This window comes from Labrus bergylta, chromosome 5 (assembly GCF_963930695.1).
Source record: "Labrus bergylta chromosome 5, fLabBer1.1, whole genome shotgun sequence".
NCBI classification, from domain to species: domain Eukaryota; kingdom Metazoa; phylum Chordata; class Actinopteri; order Labriformes; family Labridae; genus Labrus; species Labrus bergylta.
In genome coordinates this window covers 21420000-21430829 of record NC_089199.1, presented here as the reverse complement: position 1 = coordinate 21430829, position 10830 = coordinate 21420000, and the positions used below count along the sequence as shown (strand labels likewise).

At 42.1% G+C, this 10830-nt stretch overlaps 1 protein-coding gene across 8 annotated transcripts in view; it reads left to right on the top strand.

Annotated features, from left to right (window-relative positions):
• Positions 1-769: 769 nt before the first annotated feature.
• nav1b (neuron navigator 1b) overlaps positions 770-10830 on the top strand; it is a 60536-nt gene continuing 50475 nt past the window's right edge. For 4 of the 8 annotated variants that reach the window (XM_065955137.1, XM_065955135.1, XM_065955142.1 and 1 more), the window contains exons 1-2: positions 770-1548; positions 1739-1827. In XM_065955137.1, the coding sequence (XP_065811209.1) occupies positions 788-1548; positions 1739-1827 (850 nt within the window). In that variant the 5' untranslated portion in view covers positions 770-787. Of the gene's footprint in view, positions 1549-1738; positions 1828-8930; positions 9935-10830 lie in introns of those variants that run through there. The other 4 variants (XM_065955140.1, XM_065955143.1, XM_065955139.1 and 1 more) reach the window with 2 other exon arrangements.

The window sequence follows — 10830 nt, the reverse complement described above, 5'->3', positions numbered from 1 at the left end:
ACTTGAGGTTGACCCTCATTGATGTGTTTCCTTAGTTTTGAAAGTCTATCATATAGCTCATATTAGTGAACAGTTGCATTGAAACTCTGATTAGCACATTAGCACCTTTTCACTCCTAATACCAATTTAACCCTTTCATGTTCTAGTCATAAAAAATAGTTGAATCCTCACTTTGTTGTTAGATGTCAGCCCTTCAGAAAAAATCAAACAATAAATGTAACTTTTGTTTTGTTACAGTGTATTCTGGTAATTTCCGTGCAAACTGCTTTTATAACCATGTATGTTTTGAGAACGCATCTTGATGCAGTGTTGATGTCATCACATTTGTGCTAACTCTGAGGACTGAACCCTGGCCAGGGTCATGGCTGCTTTTTGCCTGATGAATGATGTTGCCTGTTTGGTCTGATTCATTTTTCAGCAGTTTTTTTGATCCCACTGCTTCTTCTGTTTCCACCACTTGGATCATTTATTCTTGAAGTAAAACTAAAATGCTCTTGTTATTGATTGGTATCATTTTATCGATCAGGATTTTCCCACATTTACGAACAGAAACAGTCAATGACTCTTTACTTGTACTGTCATTGAGTTTTGTTTCCCATACTTTATTTCATGTTTTAACACTAATTATATTCATAAAACTTTAAACTTGTGTGTTTTTACAGAAGCTGACATCTCTTTAAATGCTCACATATCACATGTAACTGAAGCTTAAACATACAAAGGCTACTGTCTGATTTTGATCTTCCTTCTCTTTTTCCAGATCTCAGCCTGGTGATTCTTCGCAAGTATGAGTGGAGGAGTGAACATCAAAGTCGCATCTCAGACTCAGAGCGACGCAGGTGTCGGCTCCGCTTTGCCTTTACCTCGAAGCGTGATGCCTCTCTCAAAGATGGATCCCAAACAACAACAATACGGCGGCCTCTCCAATCCCACCACGCAGTATCAGCACCCAGCCAAGAGGCGGCCTTCCTTCCCTTTATCTTCTGTTTCCTCAGGTCCTGCAGAGCCGCTCAGAGGTGCAGCTTTAAAGAACCACCTGCTGCAACACAAAGCCGGCATGCATTATCACAGAAGCCCGGCAGCTACAGAGCGAACCGACGGGACTTGCTCGGCCTACAGTAGCCCGCAGATACCAAAGAGACAAGCCCCGCGCTCGAAAGACACTCTCGACCTCCGCACCAGCACGCTCACTCAGAAGGCTTTGAGAGACCTGCAGCTGAGACGAAACACAAACCAGAACTGGACCTTTGGGAAATATCGCCTGAGAAGTGTGGACAACGACGCCCTGTGCAGGCTCTCAGGCCAGGGAAGAGGACGTCTGCTTCACAGTAAAAGCACAAATGGAAATGAGGAATCCGGGGTTTCTTCAGCCAGAGTGGGAAACATCCAAAGAGAGCTGAGGAACATCTCAAGCCAGGACGTGCGAGGATGCAAAAGACTGGTGTCCAGTAACAACCAAAAGTCTTCTTATCAAACATTCAACATGCCACGTCGAGCCAGTGAACCAGGGCAAGTCAACATGGCTGCTGTTGCTCCCTTCAGGTTCAGGTGAGGGCAGTGTTTCACCTTTTTTTAGATGGGAAGATAACTGCCTGACTGCAGTTTATTTCTAACGCAGCCCTCAGGCATCTCAAGCTTTCTCATATAAATGACCAATTCTGTGTTTAAAAAGTGGATCTTACATTTTGGTTGTTTTTATTTAATTATAAAAAATGTTTGTGCCTTTCTTCCCCTTCAGATATCAGGTCCGTGAGGACACAGATGCCACCCTTGATGATCTCAGTGACTGTTCATCCGACTCCATGGAGGTCTGCTGTGACGATCTAGGTGAGTCTCTTTCAAGATCCTCACATTAATTCTTCTGTCCGAGAAATATACGTAAATATATCTTTACTTTAAAACAAAAAGTTCCTAAACTGGAAATCTCAACTAATTCAAAGGGTTACAAAATGATTGGATAGGACAGGAACAAAAACCATGTTAAACTTTTAGAAAACAGATTCCTCTGTTCATTTTTGGTCTTTTCTTTCAAGATACTGAAAATAATTCTTCCAGAGACTTTTCAACTAATCAATATGAGACGGAATTTCACTCTTAAGATGAAATACTGACAAATCTTATGTTCAAAGTTTTGGAGGCAACTTATTTTCATTCACTCTTTTTCATTTCATTTCATTTTATCTTTTTTTACTCTAATGGCTGTTCAACGAAGGCATTTTTTTTACCCCTAATTTAAAACACACCTATAAACTGATTCCCAAAGCTCAGCCTTTTCAACCTGTGACAAAGCATCATATAATCATTTAAAGGGGTTACAAACCACAGAAGGTTCAAACAACCACTTCCAGTCTTTCTAAAGATTAACTGGAATCTATTCTGTTGCTATTTCTACCATCAGTCTGTTTTTTATCGGGCAAGCTTCACCTAAAAGTATGAGCATCTTCTATTATTATCAACAAGTCTGCAGCAATGTCCACAATGTCAAGCAGATTGATACTGTAACACTTTGATTAGGTTTCAGCAATAAAAAACTAGTTGATCATGATTAGGAAAAGAGTGTGGTTTATGTTGGAAATCATTGTTTCACATTTATGATGTGGCTTATTTGAATAACTCCTCGCTGATCCCTGCTCTCAAATGGGACATGAACTCCGCCCACTGAGTGAAATTCTTCTGTTTGACCCATCTGTCCCAGCCGTGTCTTAATGCTAACATAATACAACATCACCTGACCCACTTCTGTGGTTTTCTCACATCTTGGCTTTATGATAAAGAGTCTTCTCAGCTGATGAGCAGGTACCACAGAGCTCTACTACCTTTTATCATTTTTCCCTATGACACTGATAAGGGCTGCTAAATTGGCTGATTACACTCAAATTGTATTCTGAAAACATCGCCGTGACCCTTCCAATGAGCAGTGACTCTGCTTTTGGATGATCACACATGGTTATTGTCTAGGATCTTCAAATTAAAGGGCTAAAGACAGTCCATCCTTCTGCCCTCTCTAGAACTTCCCTTTGCTCATAGTGCCTGAAAAAGTTACATAAATGTTGGAGAACACTAACTTTTCACTCAGTTCATTGAGTTCAGATTGTTAGTTATGCAAAACACTGTTATTCCAATTCTGCTATAATGCATCCAGTGACACCCAAGCTTTTTAATATTGCTGAATGTTGACTTTGGACTGTGTTCAGCGTGGCAGTTGTTCTCACCAGAGCCGCTGCCAACTCCCAACGAACGCTTCATACTGCATGTACCACCTGTTATTTGCATCAGGACTTCCTGCAGTACTTCAGTTCTTTCTTTATGCGCATGTGGGAAAACAAAGATTCTTGGCAGAGAGAACTTCTCTCAAACCACGCTGCACTCTTGTTTGTTGGACGTTTTTTGTGTCTCCGGTGTGCAGTTGTGATTAAATGTACGTCATTATGTCGGTGCTGTGTGGGCATTAAAAAGTGACTGTTGTGTTTGTTCAGATGTGTGAAAGAACTCCGTACCTAACACGTCTTGTTGCTTAGAGACTGACATACAAACACGTTGCGTTTTATGTAAACACGGGCTCAACGTTTCATAACTTAAAAGGAAAGTGAATGCAATTCACTGTTAGCAGCTACAACCACAACCATTCAATTAATTAGCTCCAATTAGACAGAGATGACATAATTAAAGATCGTCTGTAAATAAGTGATATTGATTGAAGTCAGTAAGCAGACACTCAGGCCTCAGGGGTATCAGCTGTGGTCACAAACAGAATAAATACTTTAACATGTTTGTTGTTGTGAGTTCAAAGAAAGCGATGGGTAGATATGATTTCTAGAGGCCTCATCAATTTGACCGGTTTTTAAGACTTTTAAGAATGCAGCGATTAAACACCAAACACATTAATGTTCACCTTTTCAGCTTGTTGGGCGTGCAACTTATTTAAAATACGACTGAGCTTAAAACCAAGTTATCAGCTTAAAGCTACGTTAGTAAGCTAACATTTGCATTGAGGTTTGGTCGGTAATCATCTTATCCATATTTACAAACTGAATTTAATTTATTAGCATGCTCACATTATAATCAGCATCTAGAAAAGCATGGAGTAGTGAGATTGTGTTCAGTTGTGCATATATTTGATCATAAACACAAGAATATTGGACATAATGACGACAATAGATTTTAGTGTGATGTGTCTGTCTGCAGGTGGATGCTGGGGAGGTGGTGGGGTTGAAAGTAATAGGGAAGTACTGGTGAAGGGAAACAGTGGCGATGACAGAGCAGAGTGAAACCGGAAAGCTTGCAGCCTAAATAGACTGCCTAATTGTATGAGTTTGTCAGGTTTATTGAGGAGATTGAGCATAGACTGCATGTAGTCTCAGGGAGGTCACCCATTGGTTTCAGAAGCAGATATTTAAAGCCAAAGGTTAGTGGTTAGAAATGCTATTTAAAACTAACTTGAAGTCAACCTACAGTAGCAACAGGCAAGATAGTTGGATTTTAGGCAGGCATTTAACCTCCTGGCAAAAAGCTACAACATCTCCGACTATCAATTAGATCAGCCACACTACTAAGTATGCATAACTCCTATCATTTATGAAATTAAAACAAATGAGTTATAAACCAAATCACCCCCTGTACAGTGTGTGCAGATAGCTTTTCAGACTGAAAACATCTTTTCAACCAGGCTGTAAACATGTTTATGGACACTTGAGGTACTGCATATTTGTATACTTCTGCATTGGCTAATTCGAAGCTTGATCCAAAGGCAACTGGACTTGGTTGAAGGTTGGTTCTTGAGAATGACGTTTCTCAAATAGAACATCAGTGAAGCTGGAGTTGCCTACCTACTAGCTCCCAGGCCTGGCTCATTTACTAGATATTATCTCACTGATTCTGTTAGTGCTAAAATAAAACCTGCAAGTAATTAGTCTTGATCTGTTTGAATTAAAAATGTCTGTCACTGAAGAAGTTAGTTTATCCTTCTTATTAGTGATAATTACAACAAATTAGATTACAGCAGTATTTTATTTAAAAACAAATTTAAAGCCTAAATTAATTTACAGTAAGTCAATTTACCAAATATAGTTGTCACTCCTAATCACTGTACCAACTCTTTAACCTTTTACTACCCTTTAATTGTATTGGGCTATTATAAAGCCTTTGGCTGTCTTCTTAATGACTGTGAAGGTTGAGAGCTTCCAGCCAGTGTCCTCAGGGAGAGACAGACCAGAGACAGATTGTCCCTCTGCTCGAGGTGGACAGATGCAGGACTCTGAGATTGAGTGGTTTGATGGGAGGATCATCTTTCACCTCCTGTCTTGGAGTTCCTCTTGTCCCCACTGGACCGACATGATGGATGGGTAAATTCAGTATTTGAGCAGGGATGTTTCTTTAGTAAGCTGTGATTCAGCTTCAGCTAAGAACTAGAGGATGATTTATTTTATTTTTAATGACAGGTTTAATTCAGTAGAAACATCTGCAGAATCAAAAGCCAAGTATGACTCTGGTGAGAAATCTTTCTTTAAATCAACTTATGTTTCAGTTTAGGAAGAATATTAATGACTCTCACAAATGTTTGAAATCAAGCATGATAGTTTTACCATTGCTTTCATTTTTTTAAAAGAGCTTGAGCTCATCATGACGAGATTATTACTCAGCATCTGAAAGCGCTGTGACTGTTGGGATTAGTCTTCCTTCCTCAGGCTGCTCACTTTAGCACAATGATTCTCTTAGATCTCCTTTGAATGACTTTTTGTAAAGCAATATAGGCCTCATGGCTTCAGTTCCATTCAAAAACACATTCTTTATATGTACCTCGAACATTATGTTTATACCTGCTGTACATGTATGAATGTATCATTGACATTTTCTGGATTTCCCCCTTTAAGCCCATGTGGAAGTCTCCCAGTCTACCCAAATGTTCTTGAATCTGTTCCCTTTAACAGCTGAGCTGGCCTAAAATGATTACATGTGCTGTCCAGGGAAATATAAAACAGACAGCTGTGTAACTGTGCTGTCATACACGTGCACACACACATAAACACACACACACACACACACACACACACACACACACACACACACACACACAGTTACTCGCATGGCCAGTTTGAGATGGAGAATCAGAGCCAGATGTGAAAGAAACCAAATGAAAGATACAACTCCACCCTGATCCCTCCTGAGAAGTGGCTGCATCTGAACGTTTCCACATTTATACTTTATTTCCAGTTCATCCAATCGTTGTCGAGACATTTCACTCTGAACCACTAATTTCAATCTGCCATTGGGGCTATGGTTACAGTCAGGGGATCAAAAGAGTTGTTTGCTTTCAGTCTACATAAAAAAATCAAAAAGGTGATAGTCTCTCCCTTAAATCATCAAATCATGTATTGACAGACTTTTTTCATGAAGAAGTGGATGTAGCTTGTTGGTTTCCATACTGAAGCTAATGCTAAGGAACCTTAAACATGCATTCTTCCTTTGGTCATCAAAAGGCGACTCAACTGGTTGATAAATGAAACCGATGTTTGGAAATAGATGAAATAATTACCCTACTTCTAACCTGATTTATTACCTTGGCGTTATATAAATTGATGGAGGGAGCTCAGAGTAGATCTGCTTCTTCTTAGCATCGGAAAGGAACCAATTGAGGTTCTCCAGGCATCCGATTAGGATGCCTCCTAGTCACCTCACTTTGGAAGTCTTCTGAACTAGTCCAAAGAAAATCCGGGGGTAGACCCAAAGCTCACTGTAGGGATTATAAATGCAATCAGGCTTGGGAGAGCCTCTGGATCCTCCAAGAGGAGATATAAAGCGATGCTAAAGAGAGGGACGTCTGGGTCAGCTGACATAACATGTTGCCGCAGAAGAAAATGGATGGATGGATCATAACTAGAGGTTTTTATAGACAAGTTATTGTCCCATTTAAAGTAAATAAGATAAGGTATAAGCAGGCTGTGCTTTGGGGCATGGTTACTTGGGACTTACAAATGGCTCCCACACCACTTCTCAACTAGGATAGAGATGAAACACTGAGTACATGTTGACCAGTCATTTTTACTTGTGGCTCACAAAAAAAAAACATGGTGATTGCCAAAATGCACAACTTAAGGCTTCTAAAGAGTAGTCCACAAATCAAAGGATGACATTAACTTCTCTAGGCCCACTTCTATACTATCTGCTGCATGGACCATAGTGGTAGACTAAACAACCAACACACTGAATTATGTGACCATCACGAGAGTCAAGTGAAGCGTTATTAAAATATGAACTCATCTTCTGGTATGAGATGCTGGTTTTGTTTCTCTTAAATGAAAACTTTCAGCAAAGGCTTGCAGCGAATCTGGCTTGTCAGAATGTGTTATCCCATGGTTTTATGAAGAAATTCCCACTCCCCTAAACAAATGAGCCATTCACTGAATCATCGGAGTTAAAGATCTCCAAGAGTGATCTGCAGTCAGCTGGGGAGATCTGGAACTCGTGATGAGGAAGAAAAAAAGGACCTGACATTGTTCCCAGAAACTAATTGCCTGATCAAACACCCTCACTGGTCCCTGACCCGCTGCAGGTGCCCTGAAACCCAAAGAGAAAATGCAGTAGAGTGTGTTGCAAACCCATGCGAAGAGATTGAGTCATACCCTCAGGGCATTATAACGAACAGGTCAATCATAACCAGAAGATTTGCACCATGTCGCATAATTGGTTTCAGTCTTACTGAGCTGTGGAAAAGATCAACTGTCTACTGAGTCTTTCACTTGATAGCAGGAACTGAAAAGCAATTCATGTATTAGCACTGAATTTGTATTATTAAAATAAGAAATATGGCATAGTAGTAGCTTATGGAAAGGGCAAATGTTTCTTTCATTAGCTGTGTTTGTGCAGAGCTTTGAGGTCTGACGCAGATGACGTGCAGGCGATGAGAGAGGCTGGTTTCCATGGAGCAGTGCTGCATGTGAGCGCTGCAGAGCTCCTCAATCCTCCGGAGAGATTTCAGTATGGAATATCTTAAAGGATGATTGTACTTGTATGTTTTCAAAAAAAACATGCAAGCCTTTCTTGAAAACAATATGACTGGATTTTTCAAATTAACACAGTCATGGTTGTGTTTGTGTATTTATACTGTATGAGTCTTGGACTGACTTGGAGATATTTCCAAATTGCGGTTTTGGGTGTGTTACTTACTTACCCTGGCACATCTTGTCGCTCGCTCAGTCTACTGAGGTGATGTCACCCATTCGGCCGTGTGGAATTTTAGCCAATCTGTCTCTTTCTTTCAAGCACCGGACCAAAAAGTCAATAAACTGCACATTTGGACAATTAGCATAACACATTTATACATGTATGTCATTTATCTGATGGTTCTGATGGTGTCTATTTATAGCTGGAGAACACACGGCTGATTTTGAGCATATGATTTATCCATCTTTTAATCTGGAATTGATATCGTAAGCAAGCTCAGACAGGATCAAGAGATAATCTGGATGCTCCAGTTGTTGCATTGTGCAGATAGTGATGACATTTTATGCTGAGGTCTGTGATTACATACCTAAATGTGTGCCCGTTCTCATTAATAACACTCCCACTAACATCACAAATCATGCATCATGTTGACTGTATTGAACAGGCAACACTGGAGGTGAGGGAGGGGGAGGGGAAGAACAAAGGAAACGGAGGAGGTGGTGGGAAAACATGGTGTGTTACAGGAGAATGGTGCCCAGTTTCGATAGCCAAAGATGATCAGTTCACATCGCCCTCTTGCATTTAATATATTCTGCTTAGACCAGGCAAATCATCTTTAAATGAAGGAAAAAACGGGGGAAGGAAGAGGAGGAGGAGGAGGAGGGAGGATGGGAGGGAAGACGGAGGCGAGGGAGAGGCAGCAGAAAGCAGGGGGAGGGAAGGAGGGAGGGAGCGTTGTTGCGTCTGCCGCCACTGTCATTCCGCTGCTGCGCGGTTCAGCGGCAGGAGGTAGCGCTGAAGGGAGGAGTGTGGAAAAACGGAGGAAAGGAGAGAAAGGGAGTGCCTGGGCAGCACTGCAACAGCTGCAGCTGCAGCAGCGTGTCAGGAGGAGAAGAGGAAGAGCAGGAGAAGAAGAAGAAAAAGAAGGCTGCAGGATTGCCTTAAAGGAAGCATTTTCTGTTGCTTCTTGCACAAGGAAAAAGATTTGATAAGGAAGCCGGTTCCCTCCCCTGCTGATTCTTTTTCCTATGGTCTCATGAAGGAGGAATGCTTGGAAATACTGTGAAAGGCTGAGAAGGAGATTTGAAGATGGACCGGACGGATAGCACAAAGGCATACGGCCAAGCAGATGGCAAAGGAGTTGGTATGGCAGCTAAGAGGGCCAAGTCTGGAGTGCCCCAGAGCACACCACGAGGTGAACTGAAGGTTTACCGGGCTGGTAGTTCTGATGGCAGGATACCAGTATCCTCCAGTCTCCGCAAGCAGAGGTCCATGACAAACTTGGCTGTACTCACTGATGCAGAGAAGAAGTTGCACCTTTATGAACCCAAGTGGTGCGATGACATGTCCAAGCCTGGAGCGGGGCAGGTTAAGATGGGCAAGCCAAAGACAGCAGGGGGTGGCAGCAGCGCCGGTGGGGGTGCGCCTCTCTCTCGAAACCTTTCCAAATCGGAACATTCGCTGTTCCAGGGCAAACCCAAGCCCTTCAGCCCTCTGGCTGCCCCCTCTGCCCTGAGCAAGCAGAGCCGAATACCTCGTGGTCCTTATGCCGAGGTAAAGCCCCTGAGCAAGGCACCTGAGGACGGGAAGTCAGACGACGAAATCCTCTCCAGCAAGGCGAAGGCTAATGCTAAGAAGCAGTGTGCAGGAGCAGAGTCTGGATCCAAAGGCCAGGGGGAGGAAGGGGGAGACAAGCCCTTCCTGAAGGTGGACCCAGAGCTGGTGGTGACTGTGCTGGGCGATCTGGAGCAGCTTCTCTTTAGCCAGATGCTGGGTGAGTACAGCAGAGCCGGTCTTGATACCACTTCAGTATGTGTGGCGGCCATGTGCTACAAACCAAACGCCCCTCTGTTACAATTTCTCAAAGTCGGCAGCACGCCCCCTTCGATTCAGCCACCACACGGCACCTGCTTGATGCTGCAGAATATACATATTTTGCTCCTTCCGATTAAGAAAAACCCAAATACATCCTTGTTTTGAATTGACAGCATACCCTGCTTCTTATTTATTTTATTGATTAATCCTTTATACTAGTATTTTCTTCACACCAACACCAAAGCTATACTGGTGCTCTATTGTTCTTCTTCCTCTGGCGTGTAACTCAGGTGTTTGGGGCTTGGTGCCATTGATTGTGTGAAATATGCTTGCCTCCTATTGTAGCATTGCCGGTTGATTGCATGAAAAAGCCTTAGGGTTCGGGGATTATTAGCGGCAGACTGATCCCCTTTTGTAAAGCTCTCGTTTACTGCAACATGTGCCGTTTCACCCGAGGGGTCCATCCGCTGCTTGCTTCCAAAAAAAAAAAAAAAAAAAAAAAGAGAGATGGGAAGAAGGCATGCCATATTGGATTCATTTTAAGCACTCAGACACATATTTAGCCTCCTCCCAGCTCCATTCATCTGTAGAGCATTGACAGATGGTTCACACCCTGTGTACTACGACGGTGCAAATGGCAGAGAAAATGGCTTTCTCCCCAGAGGTGTAGGTCAGGTTTATCAATCAGAAGGGCTGGCTGAAGAACAAATGCATTGATCAAATGATGGGGATTATGACTCAGATAAATTGATCTTGTTTTTTGCATATCAAAGGATATGTTAAATGACAGGTGTCATCTAATCTGTTGGAGGACAAGGTATCAAATGTCATCCAAAATGTGGATGCTATACAATT